General features: G+C 47.4%; 1 protein-coding gene across 5 annotated transcripts in view; it reads left to right on the forward strand.

Moving 5' to 3' along the window:
- LOC121434623 (membrane-associated guanylate kinase, WW and PDZ domain-containing protein 2) overlaps window positions 1-19,215 on the forward strand; it is a 1,272,606-nt gene extending 1,253,391 nt beyond the window's left edge. For 3 of the 5 annotated variants that reach the window (XM_041633542.1, XM_041633543.1, XM_041633547.1), the window contains one exon: window positions 16,554-19,215. In XM_041633542.1, coding sequence (XP_041489476.1) covers window positions 16,554-17,104 — 551 coding nt within the window. In that variant the 3' untranslated portion in view covers window positions 17,105-19,215. The remainder of the gene's footprint in view (window positions 1-16,553) is intronic. The other 2 variants (XM_041633545.1, XM_041633546.1) reach the window with 1 other exon arrangement.
- Window positions 19,216-19,952: the final 737 nt, after the last annotated feature.

The raw sequence follows: 19,952 nt of genomic DNA on the forward strand, positions 1-19,952 counted from the left end.
GGACGACAATGAGAAACACTTGACCGTGAAGACATTGGCCACACGGCCGTTAAAAACCTTCTGACTTGATGGAGTCATTCGAGCTTAAATGCTGAAAAGGAGGAAGGCACTGACAGCCCGTCCTCCGAGGCAGCCTGGACCCAGCTTCCAGCTTTGTCATTCATTTCAAGCGGATATAAACAAAAACAGTGTTCAACATCTCCACCCCCAGACAGCAAGAGGCCAGCTGTACTTCTAAACTTAAAACAATCCCGTGGAACCTTCTCTAACCCACTGAGGTCAGGATGCAGTTCCAAAGAGCTCACCGCATTGTGCCACTGACTTCCCAGGCCGAATTCCACACGGAACAGACCACTGAGCACTGAGATAGTCTCCAGCCTTTATAGCAATTTCAGTTTTGAAACATCGCCAAAGTGATCGTTTTAATAGTTGAGCCTTTTCTCAGCAAGTGATGGAGCTGGAGAAAGTCCTCCCTCTGTGTTTGGGTAAAGCTTTCTCTGAGCGTTCCCTACAGGACAGTTTTACAAGGGAGGGAGTGGAACTGGCCAACATTTAGCAGTTAGGAAATGAAAGCCCAGAGAGAGGAATGCTTCGCTACAAGGTCTTCCAGGAAGTAAGCAAGAGACAATGTATCCGAACCCAACTTCTGGCCTCCAAGGATGCTGTTTTTTCCACCTCATTGTGTCCTGCTGGCCTGATGCCAAAGCTTTCCTGGGTTGGCTTCAGGGGATGCTGGTGTCCCAGCGTGGTGCCTCTGCTGAGGTGTTGCTGAAGCCCTGGCTCTCAGATTCTGGCCACTTTGTCAGACAGCTCCCATGTGCACTAACAGATATTTCCAGTCTCTGTACTTTGCATCGGTAAGGAGCTGACTCATGTGGGTAATTCCATGAGGTTTAGTCCAGCTGAGTCCTCCAGGGAGCTGGTCCTTTTGCAGACAGACACCAGTGACAAGGGCCTTGACTTAACTGTGCACTGGCTTCGCGAATGTGGGCCAGGCGCTCCACACGACACCATCACTTGCTTAGTTCATTAAGATCTCCCAGGATTCAAAGGAGTGGCAATTATCTGCCTTTCCCCTTGCTGAGAAAGGCCTGGAAGTTTTGGTGACATGCCCTGTTGGGGACGATGACCAGGAAACACAGTCTGTGCCTTGTGGATTCACGATCCAAACATTTAAACCCTGCACAATCACAGTCAACCCAAGCCTTCCTAGCAAGGGTACAGAAGTCAAACACACTATGGGCCACTCCAGAGAATGTTGACTTGCAAAGCAATAACGAACTTGCCTTGGCTCTGGGCCTGCCTCCAAGGTAAGACATGTCTGAAAAGAGATGTCATCTTGGCTCTTTAAAATGATCGCACTGTTCCTCTGGATAATTCATCAGACCTGGGAGTAGAGACAAACAGCAGAGTCCCCAACCACCTGAAACCAAAAACAAGCCCTTCTGATGCTTACTGTTCAAGGTCAACCTTCCTCTGAGAGAGGAAGAAAAGAATAAAGAAAGCGCATTACACTCTCAGAGGTCAGAAGGAGAACTTTAGAGCCCGTGTCTCCAACACTCACAGGTGTTTTCACTGAATCATCTTTGGCCTTTGGAAATAGCCCACACATGAACTGGGGGAGGCGATGCACGCCTGTGACCCCAGCACTTTGGAGGTAGAGGCAGGAAGATCGGGAGTTCAGGATCACCTTTGGTTGCATAGCAAGCACAAGGCCAGCCTGGGTTTTGTGGGGCCATGTTTTAGAAAGAGAAGGAGATGCCCCTAGTAAGAAGATCAGCCTCACTAGGCCTTCATTTTTCTCTGGTCCCCAATATCCTAGAGACCCTGGCCTATAGGAATCTTGAATCTCGCAGCTGTTGTTTTCTCTATACCTGACCCTGCTTTGCCCCCAGGTAGCTCTCTGAGCAGAAGCTGAAGGAGAGACAGGAACGCTTACTTACAGAAAATTTATTAAAGGAGCTCTCCCAAGGACCAGCAGGCGATGGGGGCTGTAGGCCCCCATCTCAGCCCACCAGCTGCCTCTCAAAGGGCTAGCCTCCTGGTTTGATAAGGACCACGATGAGCAAGCTTACCACGAGTCAGGCAGAAGCAGCCTCTTTGGCTCTGCTGCCTGTCCAGCAAATCCCTGTGGCAGCAATCTTGGCGGTTTGTCTTTCCATCCGAGCTTTCTTCAGTGCACAGGGCTGCAGACGAGAGGCACGTGGTCTCTGAGTCACCTCTCTCTCCTCCCCCTTCATGGCTCCCAGCACTCATCCCTGCAGCCAACAGACCCATCTGTGGCATAAGGACAAGGAGCACAGTGAGCCTTCTGCAAACTGAAGGTGCAGAGTGTGCAGAGTGGCGACAGCTTATTCCGGCCTTGGAAATTACCTCATACCCCTGCACAGACAATTAGCAAAAGATCTCCAACTCCTCCTCCTCCAGTTGGCCTCTTTTATATAAGCATGATGCAGGCTGGGGGTCTTTTGCCAATCTGGGCCCACCAAGACAACCCAGTGAGGTGACCTAGCCGACCCAGGCAAAGTAAAGGACAGCTGTGTGATTGGAAGTCTCCGGGGGTCACTCAGCCGCTTTCTAGTTCATTCCTGCTTACTTACAAACGTGACCCAGCAGTAAATCACACGTCCTCCCATCGGGGTCTTTTTGGAAAATATATACAAAAACAGTCCCCATCCGCCAGCTGCAGTGGGGTGTCACAATATGCCTCCAGACATTTGATATTATCATTACTGCACCCATTATTATTACTGATAATGACTTCCCTGGTCAAGTCTAGATCAGAGCAGCAGCAGCAGGGCTGGAAGCTTCCCTCTGAACGACTCCACCCAGACACTAATGTGAGGATTAGTCTGTCAGTGCCTGGCATAGTATCCGCAGGTCACTTAGAACCTCAGCCCTCAGAACCACAGACTTAGAAGGCAAGTCTGAAGTGGCAGCCAAGCCGTGAGCTTGTAGAGCCCTCTACAGAGGAGGTGGGAGAATTCGCAGTGCCTTGGTTACTCATCCACTGGGTCCTGCAGGCCTTGAGGCTGAGCAGCCATGAACAGAGGTGTTGCCCTTGGGAAGCGGCCACTTTGGTCGAGCAGTTTCTCTGGCTCCTTTGTTTCCTGTGCCTCTGAACGCCTCTGGCGTAATCACTGCACCTGTTGTCAACTCAAAGTGATCGCTTAAACGACTCAATCAGATCGTGCCATGGGCTACCACTTCCATTTATTATGATTTATTGCCTGTTCAGCACCAACGTGCAGGGGTACCTTCGACAGAAGACACGCCTTGAAAATGCTTTTCCTTTCTGCTCTGGGGGGCCCTCAGAATAACAGCAACCGCTGGGAGGAAGGGAAAGATCATCCGAGCTGCAGAGGGTCAGCGGCTAAGGACAGCTAGAGAAGGAGGTTTAATTTTCCAGTTGACAAAGAACAGAATTCTTTTATTGTGACTGGTCCTTCAGCTGACCTAGAACACAGCAGTGTGATTAAAGAGAGGGGACTCCTGGCTTTCACAAACTCAGGAAGCCATTTGTCACGGCTCCGTGAAAGCACAGAAGGCAGGAGTCGGGCGTTTTCATCTTCTGTCCCGCACTGAGCCTCCACAGGGCACTTTAGGGGCTGGATAAATGGTTTTTGAACTGAGTCATGCTTGAGAGATACAACTACCTACTTTTCCCATTACTAATAACATCTGCAATTTAGGACCTGGCGTTGGTGGTTGGGGGCGAGGGTTGTTGTTTTAACTCTTTGGTCAGTTGTTTTGTGTGTGGGCAGAGGTGTGGGTGTGGCGCACTGTCTGTTTAAGCGAAAGGGAGACTCTGTCACCAGTGCTAGCTGAGATAGCGGGGGGGGGGGGGGGGGGCTGGATTCCACCACCCTGAGCGATGCTCTGAATGCACCATCTGAGTGGTCTTCTTTGTTCTGCTGACCACAGAGCAGGAGTTACGTTGAGTTTAGAAGCCCCCTAAGTAAACAACATGCTCTCTTTGGGGCTTAGAAATAAAACTTAGCAAGTGAAACCTCAACTTTCTCATTTTTCGTTGATGTTGGTGGTATTTTTGGTCTGTCTGTTTGTATATTTGTTTGCTTTGGTTTCTCGAGACAGGGTTTCTCTGTGTAGACCTGGCTGTTCTGGAACTCACTCCACAGCCACTTCCTGATGAGATTCAATTTCGTGGGCAATCTATTCTGCATGCAGCAGCCACATTGGCCTCCTCTTTTTGTTTTCGGCAGGTGCGCACCACAGTGGCTTTCATTAGGCTATCTTATACAAGCTTGGATAGCGTTGTATCTTGATCATATTTGCTTCCATCCATTGTCCTCCCTTGAACTCCAAACCTGTGCCCTTCCTCTTCCCAAATAGTCTCTCTTTTGCTTTTCTGTAAAATACATAAATAGATTAGGCAGATATATGATAGATAGACTGATTGATTGATCGATCGATCAATTCTGCATAAGAGAAAAAATACAGAATTTGTCTTTCTTCCCCCATTACTCAGTCTTGTCTCCCACTTCCTCTTCTTTAGACCACTTTATGCTCTATGGTCATACTTTCTACTTTGATGTATTCAAATGCCTGCTTATTGTCACCTTCCCCATCTAGATGGGCACCCACACTCCACTGCCTAAACTTTATTTTTCTTCTTTGTCCCGATTCATATCAGACTCCTATCAGTCCCTACTTGCATATTAATTTTCTACCTTTTGCACTATGGTGGGAGGGCCCGTGAAGATAGAAATACCACCATTTCAGGAGTCCATTTTCAGCATACAGAGCTACGGAACACAGAAGGTAGAGGCTGAATTTGTCGAATTTAAAAAGCAAAGTGAAAGAGAAGCTGGGAATTGGGTCAAGGGGTGGGGAAGAAAAGAAAGGCTTTTCGAAAGGAAAGCTGGCAGGGCTGGAGAGACAGTGCTGCCCTGAAGATCACTGGCTGCTTGTCCAGAAAGCCCGGGTTCCATTCCTGGCATTTCCGTGGAGGTGTGCAACTGCCTGTCAATCTGGTTCCGGGTAACCAGTTGCCCCCTTCAGGCTTCCTTAGGCACTACAGGTACACATTACACAAACACACGTGCAGATAAAACATGCATCCACATAAAAAGAAAAGAAAAGGGGGAAGCGGATAAGTAACAAGGTTGGCTATAGAAACACACATTGTTTCAGGACAACCGTGTTAAGATATGGTACTGCGGTTTCACAATCCGGCTCTAGACGAAAGGCTTGGTTTCCGCTGCCTGTCTTCCGCTTTAAACATGCCAACAATATTTAAAAGAGGGGCACGCTCTTGGTCTTCTGTAGTCATACTGACAGAGAATCACCCGTTGCCCCTAGAAGTTACTTAGTCTTGCTCCTGAATTCTATCCATGAGCCATTCACTGAGGAGCCGAAAGCCTCGTAAGGCGGAGTATTTGAGGAACCCTGAAGGTGGGTGTAAATTTAGTCAGAGGTGGGTGTATGTTTTGTGAGTGACTCACTTCCACTCCCTTCTTTGGCAAGATGCAGCAATGATTGGTTACCATCAGTCCTTGTACCCCAAAGCCAGGCACCTGTAGCTAATAATTTTCAGCTCTCTGTCACTTCAGATGGGACTATATTTCTGTGGTAGAGAACATGATACTTGAAAGGTTTTGAGATTAAAAGTACCTTTCAGAGACTGAAGTAAAACCTCTTTAATTCAGAGTCTTCTAACTCTGCAAACTCAGAATTTATCATCGGTTTCAGTGGGCTGAAACTTACCTTGGTCTGTGGCGAACAACTCGGAAGGAAGTTACTAAGCCAAAGAGTGGGAGAAACATTAGCTAAGATGTGACCTGAGTCCTTCGCCTGACTTCATACAGGTTTTTGGTGCTGTTGTTTTTCCCATTTTTAAAAATTGAGGTGCAATCCACATATAAAAAAATTGACTATTTTCATGCCTATCTGTAAGGCATTTTTTCAAAATTACATATATATATCACAACTGTAACCCCAGCACTTAGGAGGCAGAGGCAGAAGGATCAGGAAGTCAATGTCTTCCTGAGTTATGGGCAAATTCAAGGACACACTGAGTTATCTGAGACTTACCTCAGAAACAACAGTAAGCAATAAACAGCCATTGCAATCGTGAACACTCAGCTACCATGGATGACTGTACCGAGTCTGCAAAGAATGGACCCACCAACAGTGTCAGGCTTGGGTAGGGGAGGACTAGGGAGCTCTGCCCAACTGCTGAGGTATTTCCTACTGACAGATTCGGGGAAAGGGAAGTCATTGACTTCACGTTGTATCCACCGGTGACCCCACTGGACTCTAAGGGCTAGTCCTCAGGCAGTGATCACACAGGTCCTCCTGTTTAGATTGAACAGGTCGCCAGAGAAAACCAAATATCGTAAGTGAGGGTGGGGCAGGATGGGAGGAGGGGTTGATGGAAGTGAGAAGGGGAGCAAAAGGTGGGGAGGAAATGTAACTGTTCTGTACTATATAGACTTGTATGAAACAGTCAAAGATGTAACAGTTAGTACTAATGTTAAAGCAACAAAATAACCATCATCACTGATCCAGATACAGACCAGTCCCACAGACCCTAACATCACCCTGGCCCCATAGCTAAGCTCCAGGGAACTGTCACTGAGTTTGCCAGTTTGAGAATGTCAAATAAATGTCAGTTATATACTCTGTCACCTTCTGAATCAGGCGCTCTTTTTCGTTGAACATAAAGCATCTGAGATCCGCTTGTGTTTGGGGTATATGGCTAATGTACTTCATTTCATAGCTGAGTAGCAGCCCACCGTGTTTATCCATTCCCACTTGATGGACATCTGGGCTGTTTCACTGGTGGTAAAAACTCACCATAAAAATATAAGTCTCCATAAAAACCCACACAAAGGCATTTATGCGAATATAAGTTCTTAGCATCCTGAGACAAGTCCGTTGGATGACAAACAAGTGTTTAACGTTTTAGGAAACTGACAAACTGCTTTCTTAAGTAGCTATTCATTTTCATACACAGCACAGAAAGGTTGAGCAGCCGTGGTCTCAGTTACCAGTACTGTTGCTTAGTTCTAGCCATAAGGTTGGGACACAAGCACCTCTCCTTAAAGTCCCAACTGAATGGCACTGGCCATTTTCATGTGCTCATCTGCTACCCATATATCATCTTGGTAAGGGTCAGTTCTTACCTTTTCCTCACTTTAAAAAACTAGGTTTGAACTATCAATCTGATAGCAAGTCCATGTGCGTGTGAGCATCATGTGCGTGTGAGCCTCATGGTCCGTGTGCGTGTGAGCCTCACGGTCCGTGTGCGTGTGAGCATCACAGTCCATGTGCGTGTGAGCATCACAGTCCATGTGTCTGTGAGCCTCAAGGTCTGTGTGTCTGTGAGCCTCATGGTCCATCTGCGTGTGAGCATACACACGGTCCATGTGCGTGTGAGCATCACAGTCCATGTGCATGTGAGCATCACGTACGTGTGAGCATCACGTGCATGTGAGCATCACTGTCCATGTGCGTGTGAGCATCACGTGCGTGTGAGCATCACGATCCGTGGGCGTGTGAGCATCACAGTCCATGTGTCTGTGAGCCTCATGGTCCATGTGCATGTGAGCATACACACAGTCCATGTACGCGTGAGCATACATACAGTCCATGTGAGTGTGAGCATCACGGTCTGTGTGCGTGTGAGCATCATGTGCGTGTGAGCCTCATGGTCCGTGTGTCTGTGAGCCTCATGGTCCATCTGCGTGTGAGCATACACACGGTCCATGTGCATGTGAGCATCACACTCCATGTGTACGTGAGCATCACGGTCCATGTGCGTGTGAGCATCACGGTCCATGTGTCTGTGAGCCTCATGGTCCATGTGCATGTGAGCATACACACAGTCCATGTACGTGTGAGCATCACGGTCCATGTGTCTGTGAGCCTCATGGTCCATGTGCATGTGAGCATCACACTCCATGTGTGTGTGAGCCTCATGGTCCATGTGCATGTGAGCATCACACTCCATGTGTGCGTGAGCATTACGGTCCATGTGCGTGTGAGCATCACATGCGTGTGAGCCTCACGGTCCGTGTGCGCGTGAGCATCACGGTCCGTGTGCGTGTGAGCATACACACGGTCCATGTGCGTGTGAGCATCACACTCCGTGTGCGCGTGAGCCTCACAGTCCATAGGCCTCACTCCATTTGATCCTCACAATCTGGGAGGGAAGTAAAACAGGTTTCAGTTCATGTTGCCCTGAGAAACGGAGGCTGAGAATAGTTAGGTGGCTTGCCAAGTTCACACCAGGAGGCAGTACTGGAGCCAGAAGCAAGGCTTCCAAGTTCACACTCTCCACAGTTGCTGACTCAACTCCTCTCTACCTTCCCTGCCATATGGCCGCTTTCCCAACTAACTCCCAGCTCCAGCGGGTCTGACCCATGCTTCACCTGCCTTCTCCGGGGCCCAGCTGCCAGTGAGTGCTTGGGAGATGGTCTATTAACCAACGGTCCCCCTGGCTTTTCTACTACCTCGGAGACTTTTTTAAGACAGAGTCTTTCTTTGTACTCTATGCTGGTGAAGAACTGGATTCCAACTTACTGCAGTCTTTCTGCCTCAGCCTCCCAAGCCCTGAGTGACATAAGCCGCTCCACCAGGCGACTAGGGTTCTATTTCTTCGTTGTTATTGGTGGTAGTGGTGGGTTGGTTTGCGTGCTTTTGCAGTTTAAGCAGCATTGGAAGCCAGTATCTCTTCCTGAACTGTTTTTGCTGTTTCTGAAGATTAGAGTAGAAGGGCTTGGCTGTGGGCTCTGGGTTATAGGGTCCTTTGCTCCATTCTCACTTACTAGCTTAGTGGTCCTGGCAAATTTCTTCATTGATTTAGGCTCTGGTTCTCTAGCCAATGGGTGGGGAGAGAAGCACCACAGTTCTCAGAGCTAACGTGAGGATTGCAAGGTAACATCCATGATGCCCACAGCCAAGTACCAACTCCTAGAAAGCATCTGCTGGGCAGTAGCTCCATCCTTAAGTGCCCGGCCCCACCCTGAGGACTGCCTTTCTGTCCCGGAGGAGCTCATGTGGTACCCAGGGGCTCATCTGGTGCCTGGGTGAAGCAAGTGTAGCCACTTCAGAAGTAAAAATGTTACAACACCCAGTTCACACCCCCAGTAGTGAAGGCCATAACAACAGCTCCAGATTGGAAACAGTGCCTTAGAAAGCGTTGAAAAACAGCAGAATAATTTATTTGTTCAGAAAATATTAACATACAGATTTCCTATTTATATTTTGTTACAAAAAGTGATGGTTTGATGGACCCAAATCAACCTGCATGGTTTAAGCACCATGCTTGCAAAGCTTTACTTGACCAAATGACTTTGCATTGCTGATCTTAATTATATTTCTATTTTTCTCCAATAGTCTAAATTAGAAGCAAACGGATTCCAGTATAGCCACATCTGTTCTCTAGCGCTAACCGCCTGTAGAGTAGAGCAAGACGTAGTACCAAATCCGCGCATCACTCTGCAGGACAATTTTAGCCAGTAAAAGAATGTGTGGGTCAAATTCAGTGTTCCTAATATCAAATGTGAGTATTTTCGACTCAATCCTAGCCCAAGAAGTGGCAGTAAGATTATTTTTAAACATATAGCATTATCCCCGCCTCTAAAAGATCTGTTATTGTCTGTTGAGCCCCCCCCCCCATATTCCCAGCATTTCCACAGCTCAAAGCTCCAACCCTAACGACTGCCTGAGTCCAGTGTTCAGATAGATGACATTTCAGAGTCCACATTAGGAAAAGCAATAGATCTGCTTCTGACGGCCGCTTCAGACGGAGTCTGTTCATCGCTCCAGAAGCACAGACGGGTCCCCATTTCTCAGTAAGAACTAAAGAGAGCAAAGGCATCGAGCAGCCGTGGTTAATGGTCAGGAAGCCATTCGGCATCCTTCTCCATTACCCACGGCTGTGCAGCCTTCAGCAAGCCTGTTGGCCTTCATTTCTCAGTCTCCTTCCCTGTAGTACGTGTCTGTTTGTACGTGTGCTGTGAGTTCAGCTCATGGTGCCTGGCGCTCCGTTAGTGTGCCTCCGCCAGAGCTCCTGTAGATAGATGTTAGGAGTAGTACCAACAGCAGCCATGTTGTTATTCCCTCCTTAATATCCTGAGCTAAAAGGCAAGCTCTGCGTCTGAGCTGGGTACCAAATAGCAACCTAGGGGATGCAGCCATTCAGAGGTTGGCCAACCCTGAGGCCAAGCTGGAACCTCCGAGGCTATATCTATGGCTGAGTAGTAGATGACGAGATCTCTTTCTCCTACCTCAATCTCCGAGTCCCTTTTGAGAGTCCCCCCACCTCAGGTCTCAGCAAAGTTTCCTGTCAGCTCTTCCTTGACTTTTAGTCAAATTCTCCACCACAGAGACACAGCTCCAGCTCTCTTCCTTCATGCATCTTGTGTGCGCCTCAACTGTAGAGCTACTTCACTGCAGATGAGAGCCGTCTAGGCAAACAGATGCTGGTTTACTACAACAGGCAGTGTATTCCGAGCAGATCAGATCCTGGGCTACTGCAGTTGGGGTGGTGTTTCATTAAATAAGATGTTGAAATACAGTTCCCATGTACAAGAGGTTTACAAGGGGGCTTTGTATGTGTGCATGCATGCCTTCCTATGAAGATCACAAGACAGCTTTGTGAAGTTCTAAGCATCGAACTTGGGTCTCCTGGTCTACACAGCTCCAAACGCCTTTCCCTGTCTGATCACCTCACCAGCCCGTGGATATTTTTTTCTTAATTTCAGCATATAAAGTGAAACTTAATTTCTTTATATTGCTGAGCTCCTACAAGGTAATTCAAGAGATCATGCATCTTTTATCTCGAAAATACCCATGTGTGCATAATCTGTGCTGTATATAAAATATATACTTAGATATTAATTGGTTTGTGTTCTACGAGAGATGGGAACGCGGTCGAGATGAAAGCAGGAAGGGAGAGGAATGTGCTCCTAGCTTAAGAAGAGGGCCTGTTTCTCTTGCCACGTAGTGTAAGGCATTTGGGGTCTGCTGTTTTATCTGTGACTCTTTAGGACACTCCCTAGCACAGTGGTCAGTGGCTGCAGGGACAGAGCCTGTCAAATAGTTGATAAGATTAACAGAAAAGAACATTTCTAAAATCTCAAGGGTACGCACTCTGCCCTGGGAACCAGAGCTTCTGCCTGCCTGCTCCTTAGTCAGCCGCCATGAGAGGGAGAGCTGTCCCCAGCTCTCTGTGGTCTGCTCCCTCATCGCTCACCTCTCTCTCTCCCCCAGACCTATTTTCTCTCTGACATTGCCAATTCTCCACCATCTTCACTCTCAAAACAGGTACAAGTCACAGACACAAATGCACCCTTGACAGAGTATACTTTAAACGTGGCCCTTTCGACCTAAAGTGTTTCTTCAAGTAGGATTAGTATTTGGTTTCAGGCTGTCTATTTCTCTTTCATTCACTTACCAAATATTCATCAAGCACTCATTATTGGGGTCAAGCACTGTGCTGGTTTTTAAGTCCACGGTGACTAACGAGGTCAGTGCGGTCACTGTCTTCACGAAACGTGTAACTAGTATTTGAGACTGTTGTCAGTCAAGTAAATAGCAAAAGTAGATAAGTACTGTGAGAATATAAAACCGGATGCTGTTGAAGAGGCATGCTTACTATATACATTGGAGCTCTCTGGGATAACACTCAAGAGCACCCTGAAGGGTAGAGGAGAACCCTCCAGTCAAGCAGCTTGGAGGAGAGCCTTCTACAGCAGGCGGGGCAGCTGACAAGAGCACCCCCAAATGAGCTAACTGCGTTTGAGGAACTAAGCAGAGGGCATTTTGTTTGGGTGGGTGGGTGAATAGGGATGAGACTGTGGAGAATGTCAGGACCTAGATACTGCAGGCTTTTACAGATTGTGCTAATTATTATTATGAGTTTTACTCTAAGAGCAGCAAGAATTGGCATGATCCAACTTGTTTATCAAAGTCGTTGTCACTGATGTTACGTGGAGAGTCAGTGGAGTTGCTCAAGCACAGAAACAAAGAGAAGAGTAGCTGTGACAATGGCCCAGAGGGTGTAGGACTCCCCTCTGTATGCTGTGAATATGCCTTATTACCATTGGTTAATAAGGAAGCCGCTTTGGCCTATGGCAGGGCAGACTAGAGCAAGGCAGGAAATCTAAACAGAGATAGAGGAGGAAAAAAGGCCGAGTCAGGCAGATGCATGTCGCTGCCAAAGGAGAAATAGGCCAGAGCCTTACCAGTAAACCACAAGCCTCGTGGTAAAAATGTAAAATAATAGCAATGGGTTACTTTAAGATGTAAGGGTTCGTTAATAAGAATACCAAGTTAATAGGCCAAACAGTGTTGTAATTAATATACTTTCTGTGAGATTATTCGGGTCCCAGCAGATGGAAAACGAAAAAGCATTGACATAACGGTGCCCAACATAGGGCGCCAAATTATAGTTGTATCAAAGAGTTTCACAATAGCCTGGAATGGAGTGTAGCAAAGGTTTATTTATTTGGGAATAAACTCACAGTCAGGGTAGTGATCTGCTACCTCTGTTGGTTTGGGAACCGGGAACCAAATCCAGCAGAAAAAAAAAAAGGGCTGCACACGTTTTCTTCTGCACTTAGAGTGCTTGAGACCACTCCCAAAGTGGGCCGGTAGCTTAAAGGCCATTAGCTGCAGGAGTTCCCATGACACTCAGGTGATGTGAATTTCTGCAGTTCCTTTGTCTAAAAGTGTTCCCTGCTCAAGGCCTGGAACCAAATGGCTTCCTCAACGCAAGCCAGTGTTTTGCACAGACAGGCGGTGATTGGTGGTGGTTCGCCATTTATAACATGTCTCTGAACAGGGCTGAAATTCTGGAAGTAGCTCTTGTAGACCAGGCTGGCCTCGAACTCACAGAGATCCGCCTGCCTCTGCCTCCCGAGTGCTGGGATTGAAAGTGAGCACCACCATAGCCTGGCCCTAGAACGTAGAACTTCTATAGTCTCCCCAAGGGAATATGGGCCACTAGTGGCCTCCTTTTAAATGTGACTGTTCTGATCGTCCTACATTAGCTGCACCCTTCTAGACACTGCCCCTTATCTTAAATTACATTAGTGAAAGAGAAGGCGACGTCACCAGAGCCTATTAGCATACGAAGATGGGACTAATAAAACAGATGCATTGGATTTGTGAGATCAGAAAAAGGAAGCGATCCAGCGTGACATCCACCGTCTACCATGGAGAGAGGGAAGGGTTCCAGTTTTTTAGTTATTGCAGATGGCAATACATTTTTCAAGGAGAGCTATCAAAAAGGCAGATGGCTTACACGGCACGGAGTCATTGGGTAGAATACAGTCCCGCAGTAACATTGGGAGCTTTGTATACAAGCTTTACAAATAGAGGAGAGTGCCCCAGAGAGACTGTGGTGGGGGGAAACTACCTAAGACTAAAGCCCTAATAAGGTGTTGGAAAAGAGGATTCAGGTGAGGAGCAGGAGACTAGGGTGTCATGAAGTTATGAGTTCAGTGTGCTTACGGAAATACTTGCCTGTGTGAGAATGTGGTATAGGAGGGTGGAGACACAGAGGTGTCCTCTGGATTTGACACAAAAGTATCACTGAGTTGGGCAGGGTACGAGAGGAAACACGAATAAAGTGAATTTGATTCTAGCCACTGCACCTGGGACATTGTTTGAACAGAGCAGCTGCAAAACTCGCAGCAGGCCAGGTTTCAACTTTGCAGGATGTACCCAGTTACAGCTCATGTTAGAACACCTCAGAGGAGATGCTGAGGAGACATCTTCCTCAACCACGTGATACATGTGCAGGATCGCGCACCCTAACCTGTGCTGGGCCTATCACCCTGCACCCTAACCTGTGCCCGACCCATTACCGCGCACCCTAACCTGTGCCCGGCCCATGATCGCGCACCCTAACCTGTGCCGGGCCCATTACCGCGCACCCTAACCTGTGCCGGGCCCATGATCACACACCCTAACCTGTGCCGGGCCCATTACCGTGCACCCTAACCTGTGCCCGGCCCATGATCGCGCACCCTAACCTGTGCCGGGCCCATGATCACACACCCTAGCATGTTCTTGGGTCCTTGATCACACATTTCAAACAGTTTTCAGGTCCGTGATCACACACTTTTGCCTGTGCTGGTCTCAGGACCACACACCTTAGCCTGTGCCCAGGTCCATGATCACGTACCTTAGCCTGTTCCTAGATACAAGAAAAAAAAAAATGAAGTTGAGAAAGCAAAAACACATGACCTAAAGAAATCAGTCCAGGGAATCAGAAATTAGGAATCAAATTACTGAATTTGAGTAATTCTTTCTCTGTACATCATGATGTCATGAGCTTTAGACTTTGAAAGATTAGAGAAGGGGGTCTCCCCGTCCCAAACCCTCTCCCCCTGTTAATGAGGTGCCTTATGGAGCCCCACAAGCTCATGCCTGTGTGGGTACTGCGTGTCCAGAACTGAACTATAGAGTTCCTTCATTTAAAAATAAAAAGATATGCACATATAAAGATTAAAGCTCCTGAATATTTTACTTTATATGCAGTTAATTTTAATTTCTGATTAATATTCTTAATAAGTAGTAGCTTAGGACACAAAACCTAAGCATTCTCCTTCAGTTTTTAATCACTTTATAACATTTCTTGAAAAATCTTTTTATAGTAAGATTTGTATTTGTAGATAAACCCATCCTTAGCTTTTCATAGAGAGAGTTACTGGAGACAGGAAAGAGGAGAAGGAGAAAGACTAAGGCTTCAGAAACGATTCCAGACCCACTAATACTTTTCACGGTCTGAAGAGAACCCTCCTGTTCAGTCTGGCACTTTTCTCAGTCAGTAAAAGGGGTAAAGAAACCCAAAATGGTAGCCATTCTATAATTCTATAAATTTGGCCATGCTACTTAACCTTTCTTTCTGCTTCAATTCCTTCTTCAGGAAATGGTATAAGTAATGTTGGCCCTCTCCCTGGGTCTCAGGAGAGATTCAAGGCCAGCTAATCGATGCTACCACATGTGATTCAATGGGGGAAAGAGTTGCTAACATACAAAATGTCACTGCCATGGTCGTGGTCAGAAAGGGCTGTTCACAAACCACGAAGGTCTTTAAGTGGTGTGCTTCGCTGCTTACGGCAATATTTTCCCATATTGACAGATGACCACTCTCTATCATCTGTTACTTTGATTTTTAATGCTAGCCTGCAGCTGGACATGCTCCTGTTTTCACTGACACACCCGTGATCTGCGGTGTAACAATATGAAGAGAAGGAAGCTGACACTGTGCCCAAAACAACCTATTCAGATTTCACATCAGCGGAGAAATATTTGACAGCTAATTTAGTATCCTCAAGGTGGTCAGAAGTGTTGGGGAAAAGAGCATTTTTCCTCCTCAGCTAAGTCACTATTAGAACTGCTCTGTAAACATTCTCAACTTTTCAAACCAAGCAGAGTCCTGGTATCTGTGGCCTGGAGACACACAAGGTTACCTCTGACCCCTGCTACTCAGGGGTCACCAGCTACTCAGTATTCAGTATGAATGTGGCGTCTATGTTCCTCCACTCATATATCAATTCCTTGGAGAAAATTACATCCCAGAACGGTATTGCAAAACTCAAGGCTTTTCAAAGGTCATGAGGCATACCGCTCACAAATACCAAGGTTCCTGTATTGGATTTCCCTGCATTATTTTTGCCTTAGGGTAAAGAAGTTCGGGGTAATGTTATATTGTTCGTGGTCATAACTAACTCATCTTTGATTTCTCACGCACCTGTTCCCTACTTGGCTTCTGGCCAGTGTTCTAAGTCATATATATGTTGTTAAGTTGTTTTAAATCCTTTTTGGAAGTAAGCACAGTAAATCTTCAATAGATGTTGAAACTAGGCTTTCTAGAAACAGTCTCGTTTATCTTAGTCTAGGAGTTATCCATCTTAAAACTACAAGGAGGGAGGAAGGGAGGGAGGGAGGGAGGGAGGGAGGGAGGGAAGGAAGGAAGGAAGGAAAAAATCAAAGACAATGATTTTCTTTTTCAGGCAAAATAGTAATGATAGTTTTCTGATGAATCAATCCAAAATCCCAAAATTATCAGGCAATAGCTGAGAACTATTTGATTTGAGCGACACCTAACGGTGGAGAAAAATCACTCGCCAGACTCTTAAATCCTGGCTTTTAACCATCTCTCTTAGAATCCCTGGGTGCTGCTAAAAACAAAAGAAGCGGCTTCGCCGCTGCTGGCCAGGGACACTGGGCGATGTATAGTTTCATAACCACCATGGAGCTGAGAGCCATTGGTTATTGTCAAGTCGGTGTCCCTGCTAGACTTGACACCGAATTAGCCCAGACCGAGGCGAAGGGATTAGGCCCGAGCTGTGCCTTGAACCCTGTGCACCGAGGCAGGCCGGGGTCGGGTGGGGAGCAGAATCCCTGGGCGCGGCTGGCTGCCCCCTTGGCAGTGATGGGTGCTAGCGGGGGGGGGGGGCGGGGAGCCCCTGAGAACAGCCTCCAGGCTGCCAGCCCGGGTCTCGGACAGGGGGGTGGGGAGCTGGAGCAGGGGCCGTGGCGCGCCCTAACGCTGTGCTTCGTGTCCGCAGACGAACCCCACGCCTGGAGCGCTGCCGCTGCCGCCGCCCCAGGCCTGCCGGAAGTAGGCGTCTCCCTCGAAGACATCCTCTCTCCATTCTCTCCATCACATCCAGCCCCACCCTCCGACCCTTCCCCCCAGAGAGGCCCAGACCCGACTTGGGATAGCCAAAGGGAACGCGACGTTAGGAAACCAAAGGAGCTTGCGGCCGGCGGCCAGAAGAAGCAGCGCCTGGGGGAGCAGAGGGAGCGCTCGGCGAGCCCGCAGCGCAGCAGCGCGCGCCCGAAGCTGGAGGAGGCGCCCGGCGGCCAGGGGAGGCCCGAGGCCGGCAGGCCCGCCTCGGAGGCGGCCGACGGGAAGGAGGCGCTGCGGGGCCGGCGCGAGGGCCTCGGGGCCGAGGCCAAGGGGGGCGTGCGCCCGGGCTCCCGCCCCGCACCACGGCCCCCGACGGGCGGCCCGGCGCGTAAGGCGGCGGCGGTGGCGCCGGGGCCCTGGAAGGTGCCAGGCTCGGATAAGCTGCCAGGCGCCCTGCAGCCCGGCGCCTCGGCCGCGGGCAGATGAGGGGGCCCCCAGGCGCCTCCACGCAGGCCACTCTTCCCGGCTTCCGTCTCACGGCGTTTTAATTTATTTTCACTGTCACACGCAGAGATCCACGCGAGACGCCGAGGCCCGGGAGCATCGGTGGGCCGTGCGACGCGCGTGGGCGGCACGGCGAGGGGTGCGCGAAGACCTAAACTGATCCTAAAGCCCCCCTGGTTCCATGGTGGGAGCTTTGGCAGCTACGGAAGAACCAAAATCACGCAAACATCACAGAGAGACAGTGCGGTGTAGCTTTAGTTTCAAAAGAGAAAAAGAAGTCCCCCCCACTGCATGAAGGTTTCGGATGTCATCCAAACTATATCAAGAAACTGGACAAGTTCAGAGCAATCACAAACTGGAATATCGCCTTAAAAAAAATAATCAAACTGCACGGAGCAAGTGGAAACTGAGACAAGATTATATCTTTTAATTGATCTAAAGTGTTGTAAATAAGTCGTTCTTGACATATCTAGACAGGGGTTAAAGGGTTTCTTTGAAACATTCAGAACTGTTCGCCCATGACGTTTCCATGGCTCACCCCCGGCATCTACCAACGGTATTAGCACCGTTCCCTGCCTACTGCGGGATGTTAGATACCTAGTGAATTCACTGGTGGAATGCCGTTTTTACTGCCATTTCTGTGATCAAGTCGCATTTCTGTACATTTTCAGTGGTAGGGGAAAAAAATTGTATCCTAGGGAACAGTTTGCCGTAAGTCAGAATTTTGCAGGTTAGCTCGTAGATCTTAATTGGTTTTCCTCTAAAATATGAGTTTTCTAAGCAGAAGACCACGACCTGTTTCATCGAGATTGGCAACGCTGCATTTCCTTCCTGAAAAGGCTTTCCTGTCATGCCGGACGCAGAGAGATAGGTAGCTGCTTTGTTAGCAATGTTCTATTTTACCTACTTTATTGTCTTATTTTAAGACTTCTTATCATTACTTCCTTGGCACTTTTGGCAAAGCATTTGTCCTATGTTTCTCAAATTAGAATGAACCTCTAATATTAAAAGCGTTATGATAACTAATTTATTTTCATTAAAGAACATGAGTCCTTTGGCATTCCTTTCCGTTTATCTTTCCTTGTTTTCTCTCCCTTTTGCTTGCATTTGGTTTGCTCTCGTCTTGTACAACATTTTCTACTGCACTAACAGCCCTGGACGATCCTTCATGTTCCCTGGTGCCCCCCGCAGTAAAACCCTCAAACGCTAGTTATCCATTGGCCCTTATTGTAGCTGTGCGTCTTAAGAGGCAGAATGTGCTTTGTTTGAGTGAGGTTTCAACCCTCTCACAAGTTCCAAAGCCAATAAGACTCCTCGTCCCTCTGTGCTGGTAGTCAAGTAGGTAAAAGGGGAACTCAGATCCATGCCACCTGGTCACCCAGAAAAGCTGTCCCAGGTGAGTGAGTCTCCTCTCTCTTTGCCACCTGAGCACCACCGAGTTTAATTCCCCGCAGACAGAGGGATGGTGTTTGACAAGCTAGTAAGGTCAAAAGCCTCTTGTGAAGGGTCTTGCAGCCTGTAAAAGTAATGTCCAAAATTAAACCCATTCATCATCAACAAAAGCACAAACACATGTAGTGGTTTCTACTTTGGGTTTAATCTCAATTCGTCTTTCTCCCCTGGCCTAGAAACCCAGTATAGTTTGCCATTAATTTATTGAATCTGGTTTCGGACAATGCTTCTGTAGTGTAGCTGCACGTCCTGGTACTGTATCTTCTGACCTTTATTTTCCACGTCACAAAAGGAAAAACAACGGAGGTTACGCTTGCATAGACTCTGATGCGCACAGTTCACAGCTACGACTGTGCAGCAATCGCTTTATGCGGCTGTAATCCTTAACCTGTGAAGACAGCACACCATCTAAATCTCATTCCCAATAATCCTTCTGTGTAGTGTTAGCTGTGAATTTACCCTGTACAGCTGTATCTCTATAAATATAATTCCATGTATTAATAGTCACAGAAAGACTGTAAGTGAGCAACTATTTTTATGAAACGCACCACTATGGATAAATTAACTTTTACAGAAATCTTGTTTACTGTATGATATTCTAAAATACTGTCAAATAAAATATATATCCAAAAAACTTTTCTTTTTCCAACTATATAAACTGTGTGTTAATTTTAATTCTGTAAGGACCAGACGTTTTATTTGTTTGTTTGTTTTGACTTTTCAAAATAGGGGTTCTCTGTTGTTCTGGCCTCAAACTCAGAGACCCGCCGGCATCTACTTCCCAATTACTTCAAATTATGTACCACCATCCTCCCCTCCTTTTTTTTTCTCTCTTTTTAAAGCTGCATTTTTTCCCTCTAGATTTCTGAAGTATAAAAAATGTTAATTCCCCAAATCAAAGTTCTTTTGTGACCTCATATGGATGCAGTGGCAACAGGTGGAAAAGACTCTTTGTTTTTTATTTATTTTTTTTTGAAATGACTCTTTGAACTCAAGTAGACAAAGGAATCCAGTTAGAACAGGCTTTCCCTTTCTATCTCTTAAGAGCTGGCAATTGTTTCTGCTGCTTGCTACATTGATCCCCTAAATCCTTTATTGGAAAAAAAAAATGACAGTGTCGGTCATCAGTAGATATTGTCATATTGTTTCCTTTTAATTCTCTAGTGCATGCAAAAGTCACCATACACAGCAGCAGCGTTTACATCCCAAACCAGCGGCTGATTATGATCATGGCTTTTGCCTTGCGTGAGGAAAGAAAGTTCTGCGTGAGCGTCGGTCCTGCGGTTTGTGATCCAAGGGAACAGGTCTCACCTACTGCTTCGGGGACTTTCCAGGGACTTTTCCCAGTTACATCAGTAGGAGACTTAAAATCTAAACC

Source organism: Microtus oregoni, unplaced genomic scaffold (genome assembly GCF_018167655.1).
Source record: "Microtus oregoni isolate MIOR12 unplaced genomic scaffold, Mior012 000044F_ref0000062, whole genome shotgun sequence".
Classification (NCBI taxonomy): domain Eukaryota; kingdom Metazoa; phylum Chordata; class Mammalia; order Rodentia; family Cricetidae; genus Microtus; species Microtus oregoni.